The sequence below is a fragment of the Diabrotica undecimpunctata genome, chromosome 9, assembly GCF_040954645.1.
Source record: "Diabrotica undecimpunctata isolate CICGRU chromosome 9, icDiaUnde3, whole genome shotgun sequence".
In the NCBI taxonomy this organism is placed as follows: Eukaryota; Metazoa; Arthropoda; class Insecta; order Coleoptera; family Chrysomelidae; genus Diabrotica; species Diabrotica undecimpunctata.
The window spans coordinates 61384368-61400610 of NC_092811.1; the positions used below are offsets into that span (position 1 = coordinate 61384368).

Below are 16243 nucleotides of genomic sequence, written 5' to 3' on the forward strand. Positions count from 1 at the left end.
GGCGGCAAAGAACTACGGGCACGTGCTCTAAGGTCCTTGCTTTTAGATTGTCTCACGGATGTAATATCCCTGGGACCAGATCATGTGGTAAGAAATGCGTCAGTACTCACCCCGGAAGACACTATTAACTCATATCACAGAGCCACCTGCATGTTGTGTCGTGCCCATGGCCTCCTCGACATCCCACCGCTTGTGGAGAATTCGAGAGAGGAGAGCATCTATGCATGGATGGAGGAAAACCACGGCCCCAGAGACGCCCCCACACTGGCCCCCCGGGTCAGCGGTCCTGAAGAAGCGACAATAATACACATACGCTCACTAACCCGGGAGGTTAGAGAATCCACCACACACAAGACCAGATTCCAGGACAAAGAGGTGAGAAGAGGCACCTGAGAGGCATCTCATCCTGTGTTTTGCAATCCCACTACACACAGACCCAAGGTATATTCCTTACTGAGAATAGTCAATTACCTCTTAGGCGACAGTAGGGCATGAACAAGGTGTGAGAACTGTGGGTAAGTTGGAAGGCAGTTTCTCAGGATGCTTGTCCATGATGGTCAGGGAGACACACTTCGTGTCCAGATGCGAGCAGGTAGTGATGTGGCTAGACACCCAACTCCGATGCACCGTCCGAAGTATTCGAGAGGCGAAGGAGGGAATGCGTATACAAGAGAGGAAATCGACAATGGCCTATGCATCATTGACCAGAAGCGTACAAAGGGAGAGCGTAATTGAGAGAATGGAGGCCACGATAGAAAGACGTGACAAGGAGAGGGAGGCCCTGAGATTGACTCAGTTAGCGGCAGGGTGGAGGATTTTAGGCAACATAGTTGTAAGCGGAGCCTTTGATTTGGGGAACTGGCAAGGAACCGTTCAATATCACACACATCGTGAGGGTCCAGTGTATCTTTGCTGCCGATCGAGATGTCGCCGTGAAAGAGACAAGATATACTGTTGGTCTTGGAATGAGGTACCCCAAAGGAGCAATGAGGACTTGTGGATTCGCTCCCTATATGCCCTTTCCCATAGAAGTGACTGACAAAACCGATTATTAAGAAAAATCGTTGACCTTCTCTAACTTTCTGATTTCTCAATTGACAATTCTCCACCTTCCATTTTCCGTGGGTTGATGATTGACATTTTGTGTCTTTGTTTTTGTTATCGCTTATTAGTAGTTAGTACCTATGTTATTATTATGTGAAGTATATCAATTTTTTCGCATATAAGCTTTAAATTAATTGTAGGAAATGGTGCTTAATATAAATACTAAAGTATATTCAATACTTTACATTAGCCTAAGTATATTGGACTAAGGGATAATTTTGCAAAAGATAACTAACGAGTCTGCGTTTTTTTGCTTTGATAAAAAATATTGAATTTTAGATTAAGTTCATTATATAAAGACATATTTATAGAATCTAATACAAAAATGTCGTTTATTTAGGTTAATATCCCTATTTTCACATTAACTTGAAATGTTATTTAGCTCTCCTGTAAAATTTCAATTTTGCAGATTCGTTACTTTACCATACGAGTGGCGATATATTATAACATTTCTAAATTGGACTTTTTTTTTAATATTACAAGAGTATTGACTTATGTATAATACATTTTTTATGTTTACAGATAATGTAAACAATCAGACAACTTCACCACTGCCAGAATTCTCCAACATTAAGCACTCAAACACTTTTACTTCTATCTTCCCATACTCCAAGGAATGAAGTTCTCAGATTAAAAGTAAAGGAATTGAGAAATGAAAAGTATCGTTTGTCCCAAAAAATAAATGAACTTAGACTCAAGTTTTGATGAAAATAGCAGATGTTCTTAATTCATTGTCTGCAGAGGATTGTCAGCAGTTGATTTATAAATTGTGTCCAACGGAACTTGCCGATTTTATAACAATACATATTGCCCAGACAAACAAGAAACCACGAGGTCGCCGCTATTCAGATGCTTTTAAGCAAGAATGTCTAAAGATGTATTTTACAGGACCCAGGGTATATAAAACCAAATTAATGAAACTTTTTTATCTTTCTAATCGTCGCACATTAAGAAGGTACACAGATGATTACTCTTAACCCAGATAATCCTGACATAAGAAATAGTATTAAAACTGCAATTTTTTGTTATTAATATGTTTTATTTGGAACACTTGAAAACATTACTGTAATAATATTTCAAAAAATCGCAATGTACACAAAAAAAAATTAGCATCCTACATTTAGGACGTCAGGATCAAGCACTACCATTTGCGTGGTAACTCACAAAGCAGCGTACATGGATACCAACATCACATTTTTGACATCTTGTAGTTGTTTTTTTATGGCAGTAGCGACATCTAGTTTGTTTTTCTTGATCAATCACATAATGATGCATTCCATCGAAACGAGAATCGGCATTTTCTCTTCGACTTGGCCGTCCACAAGAAGATGAAGTCGCTTTTGTATAAAGCTGAAGAAGTGAAGTTGCAATGCGTCGTCGAAAAGCTAATTGATCCAAAGTGCCCTGATTGCTTCGATGTAGTTGCCAAGCATTCTGTATAGCCAAATCGATACAGTGAGTAAACAAACAGAAGTACCACTTTTTTCCTCTAATACCAGTTCTATATAAACTTACGTTTTGATCGCATCGATCTACGCCGCCCATATTTCGATTATATAATTTTACCATAAATGGTTGAGGAACAAGTATCGTTTTTTTTTCTTGTCGCGAATATCGCTTTTCTTGATGAATAGGATTCGTACCAACTGCGTTCGAGCAGAGCGATACAACACTATTATCGTGCCAGCTGACAATTGTCAATTTCTTATTACCGTCAAACTTAGCATCGTACGAACCTCTTTTGTCTTTTTGTAACTCCTTTGCCGATTTCAGCAGATTTTTTGGTATTCTGTTACTTCTTATGGTTCCTGTTCCTCTGATATTTTTTTCTGTCAGCATTTCAAATAAAGGCATTGTACTAAAAAAATTATCAAAAAATAAATGAAATTTTTTCAGCCCCCACTTTGATCTAAGAATGTCAACATAACTGAGTACCACACCTACACCGACACCAAAATCCTTGTATTTAGGCGATACGTGTGTTGATGCTCCCTGGTATGGCTCAAACCACGTTACGTACCCATTTTTGTTACATCCAACCCAAAGTTTATATCCCCATCTTATCGGTTTACCCTTTATAAACTGTTTACAGCCGTGACGCCCGAAATAAGGAACCATGGCTTCATCAACACTGTGGTTCTCTTCTAAAACTGCATGTTTTAAAAAATTTTGATTTAGTAACCTAAAGAGAGGTCTAACTTTACTGAATTTATCAGAATGATCCAAATTATTATTATCGGCTATATGCAGAATGCTCATTATAAAATCAAACCTATCCCTAGCAAGTGCCCCAGAAACTAAGGAATTACAGACGTCTCTATCCTTTTCCCAATACATCTTCTTCCTTGGGTATTGAGCATAACCACTAAGAATAAGAATTCCTACGAATGCTTTGATTTCTTCGATACATATAGGCTTATTTTTCTTATTTTTCATACTTGCATATCTATTGGATTCGACAACCAGTAAATCAAAAATTTCTTCATCGAACAACTTCATGAACCAGTCTATGGGAGTATCTTCTGTATAAATATTGAGATCATTATCCTTTGACCAATCAAGTATTTCTGCTTCCTCTGAGGTGGTTGCTACTTCAGACCAGTGGTATTGCCGTGGAATTTTCAAAACTTTCTCAGATTTAACAGAATTTGATAATGGAATATCATCATCCGAGTCTGAGGCAACCGAACGAGGTACATGGATTTCAGCTACTGTTCTCAACATATTTGAAGGCAAATTATCCGGAGACACGTTTTCTTCATCACCAGAATCCTCATCTGTTTCAGCGGCATCTTCCAGAGGTAAGAGAACTATATTAGCTTGAGAATGAGGAAATTCATCTTCTTCTAACATCTCCAAGGCCTCATGTAAAGAAAAACCCCTGAAACAATAAAAGCAGTATGTTCATAACACTATCAACAAATTCTTTTGGGCTAAATACTAAGTAAAATAGACAAAGAAATCCAATGATTACAATAATTACTCAAAATTATAATTTTCATGCCATAATAGTACATAATCCTGACATCCTACATGTAGGACGGTCAAATTTATCACCACCTGGCAAACATTTTGGATAAAATTATTTCACGATTTGGAAAAATGAACACTTATATACAAATAACATCATAAAAAAGTATATTTTATCAAAAGTTTAATATTCATTTCTTACCTTGCAAATCTGATTCCATGCTCAGCCATATTTTACGTTTTTTACAACCGCACCACAAGTAGACGTTTCAAGCGATAGGAACAAACTAAACAACAATGGGACGATTTGTCCTTGAGTAACATTTTGTGATAGACGGCGTTATCAAATTTAAACAGGGCCGTGTTCAAAAATTATTGAAATTAGCGTCCTACATATAGAACGTCAGGGTTATTAGGGTTAAAATGAGTAATTTTTCTGAACAAGATAAAATGTGTGTCTTATGCCTCGATGAAATGGCAATTAAGGCAAATTTATTATACAACCGAGGGATCAGATGAAGTTGTTGGAATAGATGATTTTGGAGCTGGTGAAAAATCAATTGTTCCTGCAGTAAGTGCTACTGTATTAATGGTAAGGGGTATAATGAACAATTGGAAACAACCATTATGTTATTACCTGCATCATTCTTCATGTCCTGTAGAAAATTGCAGGTGATTTTGACAGAGACCATAAAGTCGTTATTCAGATGTGGTTTAAATGTTTGTGCCATAGTAAGTGACTTGGGCTCAAATAATTGGAAATTTGCTAATAGCATGAATATAACTCCTGAAAATTCCTATTTTATTTTTGAGGAAAACTCTCAGGAAGATAAAAAATTATTTTCATGCTTGATACTCCTCATCTGATAAAGTTTGCAAGGAACAATTTATTAAAAAACCACTTTGTATTTATCAATGAAGCATATATTAAAAAAACAACTTCGTGGGAGCATATTAAAGCCTTTTATGTGCATGACAATAAATATGCAAAATTGACAGAGGCACATATAAATCCTAACGCCTTGCAAAAGATGAAGCTAAAGCTGGCTTCACAAGTTCTTAGTAGCACAGTTGCTGCATTTTTAAATTTATATATTTGATTTGGTATCATTCTAGCTGCTGCCGAAGGTACTTCAGAAGTTGTTCAAATATTTGATAATTTGTTTGATTTATTAAATTCGTCTTCAGTGCACCATTCTAAAAAGTATTGTCAGACATTTAAAAACTTAGAATACCAAAAGCAATTTTTAGAAAAATGTGACAAGTTTTTTAACACTGTACAAGTTGTCAATAATAAAAATAAAGTTGTTACAAGTCGTATAAAATGTTTAAAAGGGTGGAGAATTACAATTCGTGGTGTACAATTGTTGTGAGAGAAACTTAAAAGTGCTGGCTATACTTTTTTGTTAACGAGAAGGCAAGACTCTCTAAAGAATTTTTTTGGTTCCATTAGACAACAAACAGGAAATAATTTAAGTCCAACAACGTTTCAATTTAAAATGGCATTTAGAAAATTACTATGTGTTGACCTAACGAATTCTTGAGCAGAAAATTGCCAAGGAGATCCTGATGCAGTTTTACTGAAACTCACCGACCTTCCATTAACATTAAATAATCAACCTGCAGCAACCACTGGATTAACTAATATTGATTTAGATTATCAAAAATTAGATATAATTTCACAAACTACTGCCAGATATGTGTGTGGATATTACATTAAAAAGTGTTTGGAGGTACATACATGTTCAACATGATCAAATTTTGGGAAAACTGCCACTGAATTAGATGATCCTAATTTATATTGTTTTTTTTTTAATTTTACTGATGTTTGGTAGTCTTCAAATGCCGGATAATATTTTTTTAGAATATATAATTCAACTGCACAAAATATTTGAACAATATTTTGAACACATAATAATCAAAAGTGGTGTCATAAAGAACTTAATTACTCTGTATGAAAGTGTAATATTCGTACATCCTTGTGTTAATTTTCCATATAAATATCTTTTAAATTTGTATGCTAGAGTAAGGTTGTATTACACATTAAAATTTATTAATCAAAATTTCAAATGCCAAAAAAATATTTCAAATAAATCTATAAAAAATAAATTAATGATTTGGAGCAATCAATAGATTTTTTTACTAATAACATGAAAAATTACTATTATTTATTTAATTACTACAAGAAGTAAATTTTCTCCCTGTAGGTAAACAGTATTTACTTTTTTACCTAGGTAAATAATGAAAAATAAATGTTGGTACAGTGCCATGAAGTTGTTTTGATTTGTTGATTTACTTACTTCTAATAAAAGTATTACAATGCCTTTAACTTCTTTTGCCAACACTGTTCACAATAGTGAAGTAAATATTCCCGCAGAGAACTCTCCCAGACAGCACAAGACATCCCTGGGACGCCCATTTTATGCCATTTTAAGGTCCAAACGTCCCGGGACTTCTTTTGGACGTCCGAGGGGCGTCCAAGGGATATTTCTAGTCGGACATACCAGGGACGTCCCATTAGGGATGTTTTCTAGATGTTAACTGTGTCATTTTTTTACTTAAGCATATTTTTTACAAAATATAATATCTTCCTACTAAACTTTATTTTAAAAATTATATTTAATTTTAAATACCATTAATTTATACGAAAACAGACAGAGGCCCCTTTTAGAGAAAAATCCTTATCCTATAGCAGAGCTGTATCTCTGAAATTTTGTTCTGTAGTGGAACTGAAATTTAAAAATTAGAAGAAGAAATAAGAATGTGGTTATGTTTTAATGACGCTTCTATTTATCTTCTTGTATTTATGTTTCTTTTTGGCGCATTTTTATTTTTAGCTAGCATTTTCGGAATCTTTTATTTCTCGAATTATAATCATTGTGGTTGTGGTTGTAATTAGAATTAGTTTATTGCTTTCGATACTAGTTTATAGTTTGGTAATTTATTATTATAGACAGACATTAAGTATGTTAGGTTCTTTAAATAATGTTTGGAAAATGTGTTAAGAATTTATTTTATTTTATATTAGGCGTAATGTTACAGACATAAAAAGGCGCCATACATTTTTTATCACACTTGACTTATATTATTATCCTATGACACACGACAGTTGTTACTGAAGACAGGAACTTGCTGTCATTGTTGCCAACGCAACATTTTAAAGGTTTGCTTCCAAAATTGAGTGTACTCTAACACCCTCCCTCAAACCTGTAAAATGCTACCATGTGAAATAAAAACTCTAAACTAAACTACTAAATTCAACATTTTGACAAATTTTAAAAAATTTTCAGTACTTAAAACTTTAGTGAATACATCTGCCAGCTGACTATCTGTAGGAATATATTCTAATTTTAACATGTTACTATTTACTAAGTCCAACACAAAATGCAGTTTAACATCTATATGTTTGCATCTCCTGTTATTCTCAAAGTTGTGAACTAATTTAATAGTGCTTTGATTGTCTTCAAACAAACAAACTGGTAATTGTATATTAATTTCTAAATCTGACAACAAATTTTTAATATATAAAAATTCACATGATGCAGTGCAAACTGCTACAAACTCTGATTCCGTGCTTGATAAAGTTACAAATGTTTGTTTTTTGGAACTCCAAGAAATTAAATTACCAAATATTTTAAAACAGTATCCACTTATGGATTTTCTATCAATAACATTATTAGCCCAGTCAGCATCTGTATAAGCTACCAAGCTATCAGAAGTACAGTAAAAATACAACTTATAACTGACAGTAGTTTTTAGATATTTTAGAACTCTTAAAAGATGTTTAAAATGTTCATCTGTTGCCCAGTCTTGAAACTGACCAAAATAGCTAATACTAAAATATGTATCTGGTCTTGTTCCCATCATTACATACATAAAATAGTTCCTTATAAGGTAACTTGACCCGGCCACGCGTTGCTGTGGCTAAAGTTTTTGTTATATTACATTATAGTAAACAATCTAAGAGGAACAATAAGAGAACATCAGTCACGGAGTCCACTATGCTTTTTCACACAGATGGTATTTGTAAAAAAATATGGTGATCTCCTTATTTGACTTTCTACTACTAAAACCCTTTAGTACAATGAAATTGTTTACGAACAAAGACGAAAATGTTGATGTTGGTATACAAATTCACTGGATTGAGATTTGAAGGGGAAGTACGTTGAACACAATTAATTAAAATGTTCTTACACTTGATATTAAGCAGAAATCAATAGGTACAAAATAAAAATTTATCAGATTTATTATTTCCATTTAATTTTATAACAAATATAAGTATATTACAGTATAATACAGTAAATAACATGTGACGCTTAAACTCATGAATGAGGTAGACAAGGCAGACAGTCTTAAACTTTTAAACATTAATATCTATTTTTTTGAATTATAAATACTTTCAATTTCAATTTAATTTAACACCAATCGGTGCACAATGTTTTTGGTTAACCTGTCTTTAGCTAACACAAATAGATTCGACGGTTTCCCAACACGTGAACACGCAACATATAGTTGCCCATGAGAAAAACATGGATTTTCCAAATCTAAACCACAAATGGACATTGTTTGACCTTGAGATTTATTTATAGACATGGCGAAAGCTAAACGAATTGGAAACTGTAGCCTTTTGAAGGATATGGTAGAATCTGATGGTATCATCGGAATACGTGGCAGCAGGACCACTTTTCCTTTAAACTTCCCAGCAAAAATGGTTGCTTCAAGAATGTTTCCGGTGATCTTTTTGATGACCAAACGCGTACCGTTACATAATTGAGGTGGATTCAAATTACGGAGGAGAATAATAGGGGAACCAATCTTTAATCGAAGATTATGTGGTGGCATTCCAGGGATATCTAATGAATTTAAAAATTCAATCGGAAAATTTACATTTTCATTTTCATCAACAATAGTATCGATTGATTTAAAAAGCATCAGATCACCTGGTAACAACTGTTGTATCTGGAAGTTAATTTCGTCAACATCAACGTTTTTGGCTGCCAAAATCGCCCGTTGACTAAGCCATTCATGATTCAAATAATTATTCTGTATATCCGGGAAAATACTCTGAATCAATTCATTTTTATCCTGAACAACAGTGCAAAAATTGTCTGGTAGGTTAATGCATTGCGTATTTGGTTGCAGTTCTATTTTACCGTTCCCAATATCTAGTAGTTGTTCGGAAAATATTTGTGCTGATGGATCATTTTGCAATTGTACTCGCATATTTATGTTTTAACACTTCGCCATAAGAATGATTGTTTCAAACATGCATTAATCTCATCCGCCAAAGTAGAGCGAGGTATAACCGGTAAGGTCTGCCGGAAGTCACCAGACAAAAGTAAGATAGCACCACCGAAAAGTTTATTATTGCTGTTTAAATCTTGCATAGTTCTGTTTAATGCTTCAAGTGAATATTTGTGTGCCATTGTGCACTAATCCCAAATTATTATAGAACTCTTCCGCAACACTGCAGCTATTCCATTATTCTTTTTGATGTTACACATTGCATCTGGTTTATTACGAACGTCCAATGGCAGCTTGAATGTTGAATGTGCTGTTCGCCCACCATCCAGTAAAGTAGCTGCAATGCCTGACGATGCTACTGCTAATGCGATTTTTTGTTGCGACTGTATTTTGGCAAGAATCAACGATATTAAAAATGTCTTACCGGTTCCACCGGGTGCATCCAAGAAAAAAAAACCGCCTTGTTCAGCAGCAACAGCCAGCATAATCCGATCATAAATAATTTTTTGTTCTGCTGTCAGTAATGGTTCACTGTTCATGATAATTGTTGCTAAACTTCCATGGTCATATTGATTTTCTCGTTGTAAATCGGTATTGACTAAGTCGGTGGCTGGACGATTAGGTGATGGCATACCATAATGATTAAGTGGTAAATTTGAAATAAGAACACATAAATCCTCGATCAAGACCAATGCTTCATTGTACATCTCTGGTGTATAATCTATGTTTTGGCATTGATTTGTTTGTCTAATTCGGTGCAAGATGTCTTCTGTCATACAATTTTTATATTTTTCCCACAAAGTTTGTGCTTGCGAGGGATAACATGTCGTCAAAATAATTGCAAACAAATGACGAATGTTATTCGGTGTTAATGTCAACGCAGCATCAGCAAGCGTTAAGTCCCAATGGTTATCGTCTTCTAGCAATTGCAGTTCACGACATGCATCCTGGTATGTATTGAATACTCGACCATTAACTGTTCGTAAAAATTCAAAAGACGTTGGTCCGGGAACATTCACCAATAACAAACGTAAATAGAAGCACTCACGTTGCTTTGGATGTACCGTGTAAAGTCTCCACAATGTCTTAGCTTTGAATATGCCTGTAATGGAAGGATGTGGTTTTCCTTGTTTCCGTGGCTCCCATTTTTTACTGGATTTGTTCCATGTGAAATAACGTGGAACATCACCAAACACCAATGTCTTCGCGAATTGGCCAAAAACATCAGATTTTTGACACAATGTAAAAAATTCAGTTAGAGTCGTTTTCGGAGCTTCGAACACTCTTTGGAGAACATTTTCTTCAGTGAAGTATACACGTTGACCGTTTTCAAGATGTATTGCCAGATGTTGGACAGCAGGATCTTTTTCGTGGATGGGAAAGCTGAGAATATGCCAAATAGCTTCATTGCTGCTAATGTATCTGCCCATTTGGTATCGTGCTATTTCGTCATTTTTATTTATGTTTTGTACTTCAAATATGGCCAAATCACTGCCTTTGTTTACATATTTACAAATATACTTAATTGATTTAACAGAACTGCAAAGCTCAACATTGATATGAGCTTTGTAAGTTTTTGAAAGTAGTGGTGAGTATGGTACCACCCACTGATTATCAAACTCAACTTGATTTGGAAAGTTCGGCAGTCGCATTGTAAATGTGTGGCCACCATTCTCAGTACTTCTGCGGCGATACATTGGATAACCATCAATATCCGTGATCGTGTCATTCGTATGCGGCTTTGGGAAGTTTTTTTTTTACATTTTCCATGCACGGTGACGTCATGTTGAAAGCACCGCATGGCCCATGGATCATGTGTTTGGTGACAATATCAATTTTTTATTATGAATGTACATTCCTCATCCCACCAATAAGGCCTTTGAACCAATAAGGCATTGAAGAAAGATTATTAGATGATAAAAATGTGGATAATTGTTTTTCTAAATCTGTCTGAAATAGCTTCCAGTCAGCGCGGCAATCGTTCCATTTTGTTGATGGATTAATTAGGAATGAAGTAGGATTAATTTTAAGCTCTATTTTAATAGGAAAATGATCGGATCTCAATGTGTCGGGATATACTGACCAATTTATACGATTTGTTAATGAGGCTGAGGTAATAGTCAAGTCAACGGCAGAATGATTACCACTCGCGGCGATTTTAGTAGGTGTTCCGTCATTTAGAGAAACTAATTCGAAAAAATCCATGCTTTCCACTAATATTCTACCATTACGGTCATCCGGGATCGGACCCCACATGTAATGGTGGGCATTAAAATCACCACAAAAAACTGTTTTATTATAATATAAATGTATCCAATCAGTCTTTTCTACTCTGATGTCAGATGGTTTATATATAGACACAAAAGATATATTAATTTTGTTAAGTAAAAGTAAAAGTACTTCTATTCCGGTATTAAAATTATAGTTAATGTTAATTATTTGATAATCAATGCCCTTTAGTATGAAAATGCCTACACCGCCTTAGCCACTTTCACGGCATTTTGAAACAAAATTATACCCTTTTAATTTAAAGTCCATTTGGTTTTTCAACCAAGTTTCGGATAGAATAATAATATCTACATGAGAATTATTAATATAATTTATGAGATTATCCCTATTACTTACTAACGATCTACAGTTCCATTGTAAAATATTTAAGGAAGATTGAGTAGGTTGACTGTGCATTTGGAAATTAATAATACGAGTGAATGCTTTCATTGCCACTCGTCGCTAAATTATCCGTTTCTGTGTTATTACCTGTTTCTTCTAAGTTATTAGAAATAAGTTTTCTTAATTCATTTTCTAAATTGCATATAGGTTGAGATTGATTATTGGTATACATAAGTTGATTAATATGAGATGTGACAAGTAATATAAGTTTCTCTTTATAGTCAATAAATTCGTCCCTGTAGGGATTGGGTATTATAGGATTAGATTTAGGGGTAGTTCTTTTGCTAGAAGTTGACACAGAGGTATGGGGTAAAATTGGTGGAGAAGTTGCTTTACGTTTATTAGTTATAGTTTTCCTTACCGGTTTATTTAATGTGAAATTAGGGACATTGTTAGACGAGGTAGGTAAACTGGGAAAATTGGAAGTGTTATTTAGAATAGAAAATTTATTATTAGTTATTATTTTTGCGTAACTTGGATTGTTATGTAATTGTTCTGCTTCTCTGAATGTTATATTTTCTGATGCCATTATTGCTTTAATTTTCTTCTGCTTCTCGTATATTGGACATTTTCTAGACAACGAGGTGTGATCGTTGGTTTTACAATATATGCAATGATTATTTTCAAGTTTCTACAGTATGGGTGGTGTCTGTACATTTTTTACATCTACTGTCCTTAGATTTACATTGTTTTGAGGACTGACCATATCTGAGACATTTATAGCATTGCCCTACCGGGTGTATGTATGGATCTACTGAAAAATTGCATAAATTAATTATTATGTTTTGTGGAACCTCGTTGCCCAAAAATTCTACAATTATCATTTGTCTTGGTACTAATTGAGTTGTGCCATCGTTGTTCGTTATTTTTCGTTGCATCCTTTGAACATTTACCACTTGTCTCTCGGATATTATCGCATCCTTTAAATAATTCTCCGAAAAAAAAGTATCAACCATACGGACTATGCCCTTTCTATGTGTATACAATTTTGGAATATAAGCTATAAGATCATTTTTATTTATTAAATCATGATTAATTATTTTATTTGCTATAGAATAAGTTTTAAAAATGACTTTTACCCTATTAGTGCCAACTGTTTTTATATCAAGTACATCATTTTTAATGGACGAATCATTTAATAAAAAATGTCCTACCTTCATTGGAAATAACCTACCGATATTTTTATTTTTGTGTTCAATATATACAAAGAGTGGGGCCTTATCGCTGAGTTTATACCGGTTTTCAAAATCAATTAAAGTATTTACAGACCTGTTATCATCCTTATTGGTTTTTTCAGACGTGTTTACGGAATGATATTCATCGGGCAGTCTATGACCTCCAATAGCATCTTCTTCCATACTTAGATTTTTTGGAATACCAAATTATGGGCCTAATTTGCACTAAATAAATTCACAAAATAACACAATAGCGATCACTTTCAAACTCGCACCGAAAGCAATATCAAAACAAACCGTCTTCTACGGCTAACGACTCGAGACTCGGACTAGTGTTAATCAGTGTGATTTGTGATTCTCAAAAATGGCTAAAGTAGACTTTATACACTAGATGATTTTATCTTATGACAATATCATATGAGAATGGTTATGATTGCTCGTTTCTATGTTTTGAAAAATCATGTTTACACTGAATGATAAAGTTGTGACATATGATATGAGTCACAATGAGGTTATATTGATTTTCCTTTTGTTTATTTATGTTCATAAAGATATTAGACACAGTATAGGTAACAACTATTAGAGTTATAAACTATTATAGTGGAAAATGAATCTTTGCTTGCATTGGATTCTTGCCTTTTAATAATAATACGCCGGCAACAACTGCGTACAGCTAATAAATGCCGAGTGTCATCAAATGCTTTTGCCGAATATTTATATAAAGTCGAACCTCTTATAAAACGTTCAAACACACAATTGCGAGAATGTCTATCTGTTAAAACAAGGTTAGTACATACGGCTTCTACGGCTAACGACTCGAGACTCGGACTAGTGTTAATCAGTGTGATTTGTGATTCTCAAAAATGGCTAAAGTAGACTTTATACACTAGATGATTTTATCTTATGACAATATCATATGAGAATGGTTATGATTCCTCGTTTCTATGTTTTGAAAAATCATGTTTACACTGAATGATAAAGTTGTGACATATGATATGAGTGACAATGAGGTTATATTGATTTTCCTTTTGTTTATTTATGTTCATAAAGATATTAGACACAGTATAGGTAACAACTATTAGAGTTATAAACTATTATAGTGGAAAATGAATCTTTGCTTGCATTGGATTCTTGCCTTTTAATAATAATACGCCGGCAACAACTGCGTACAGCTAATAAATGCCGAGTGTCATCAAATGCTTTTGCCGAATATTTATATAAAGTCGAACCTCTTATAAAACGTTCAAACACACAATTGCGAGAATGTCTATCTGTTAAAACAAGGTTAGTACAAGTTAGTACAGTTTATTAAAAAATATTGTGTCACTTATTTTAGGCTGTTGGTGACATTGAGATATCTAGCAACAGGAGAGACATTTAGAAGTCTTGGTTATGCCCTTCGCATGTCTGTACCCTCGTCGCCAGATTATTTGAAAACGCCAACAAACAAAGATGAATGGTTAAAAATTGCATACAGATTTGAAAAGAAATGGAACTTCCCCATGTTCTTAGACAGCCTTGATGGAAAACATATTGCTTTTAGGGCAAGAAAAGCTGATGGATCTTATTATTTTAATTACAAGCATTTCAACAGTATCAGTTTAATGGCATTAGTAGATGCAGACTATAATTTCATTTATGTTGATGTTGGTTGCAATGGTCGAGCTAGTGATGGAGGTGTATACAACAATAGTTCCCTATATAAAGCAATTGAAAACAACTTGCTTGACATTCCTGAAAATGCAGTTTTGCCAAAGAGTAATATCAAAGTGCGACATGTTTTTGTGGCCGATGATGCATTTCGATTATCAACTCATTTAATGAAACAATGTGGCCAAAGATGTAGTCAAAATGAGAAAGTTTTTTAATTACAGATTAAGTCGAGCTAGAAGAGTAGTAGAAAACGCCTTTGGACAACCGTTTTCAAGTATTTCGAAAAGATATCAATTCGGATGTTGAAAAAGAGCAGAATATTACACTGGCATGTTGTGGACTTCATAATTAAATCAAGGTAAAGCATGGAAAAAAAATTTCTTGAAAGACATTGACAATGAAAATACAGGAAATGTAACACTAAGTCAAGGTGCTTGGAGATACAATTTTTATATGACAAATTTAAAAAAATCAAATGTAAATAGATCTGCTGACGGGCCATTAGAAATAAGGAAAAGTTTTATGAACTATTTTAATAATGAGGGTTTTGTACCCTGGCAATGGGAGGCAATTAAAAAATTTATTTATACTTTACTTCAATACTTTATACTTTATATCAATTTACTTCTAAATTGATATAAAAGTTATTATACAATGGGTCTATTTAAGTTAAGTACAAATATTTTGTAGCTGTTATATACTGTCTATGTGTTTATAATCATTTTATAATTTTTTTATAGTGTTAACTTTTGCTAGTGTCATTATATTGAAAGGTGGACGAAAAAAATACAAAAATAAAAATTATGTTTAAATTATTTTTTATTCAGAATACACTTCAAACACAATCGTTTCATGTTTTTCGTTTACCATATCTAATCATTTCTTCTTTGTTTTACACAATAGATTGTTAACAGCATGTTTGAGGTCCACCATGAGCTCTTCATTGACAATGCTTCCCATTTCATTTGGCAAATAGTCGGAAATGATTGCTGCTTACCAGCTGAATATGTTTTTTGGTTTATGTTATTCTGAATACTTTTTCTTTTCTTTTTTTGAAATGGGAGATGATGTGGATGTTGATGCTCTATTTTTAACGATTATTCACTTTCTAAATTTGTTTCAGTGGCATTAAGTTCTGCAATGTCGTCAACCTATAATTGTAATTAAAGACAATTAACATTTTAAAATCATTTACCATTTCTGTTCCATAATAAGTGAGCTATTTGAGGTTTCTTTTAATATTTGTGACATTTGATTAAATTTTTTTCTAATTTTATTTATCATGTTTCCAATATACACCAAATTGTTGATCACACAACCTATGAATTTTCAACAGATTTGATAGTTTAATTTGTCAAAAGTAGCTGAATATTTGAAATTTATTTAAAAAGTGTTTTACACTGAAAGTCTTAAAACAAAGAGGAAAC

General features: G+C 33.7%; 2 protein-coding genes across 2 annotated transcripts; one reads left to right on the top strand and one right to left on the bottom strand.

Moving 5' to 3' along the window:
* Positions 1-9506: 9506 nt before the first annotated feature.
* LOC140450930 (uncharacterized) lies at positions 9507-10970 on the bottom strand. The gene has a single exon (XM_072544625.1). The coding sequence runs from the start codon at positions 10968-10970 to the stop codon at positions 9507-9509; it is 1464 nt and encodes a 487-aa protein (XP_072400726.1).
* Positions 10971-11381: 411 nt separating this feature from the next.
* LOC140450931 (uncharacterized) lies at positions 11382-15031 on the top strand. The gene is made up of 2 exons (XM_072544626.1): positions 11382-11431; positions 14500-15031. The coding sequence occupies exons 1-2, from the start codon at positions 11382-11384 to the stop codon at positions 15029-15031; spliced, it is 582 nt and encodes a 193-aa protein (XP_072400727.1).
* Positions 15032-16243: the final 1212 nt, after the last annotated feature.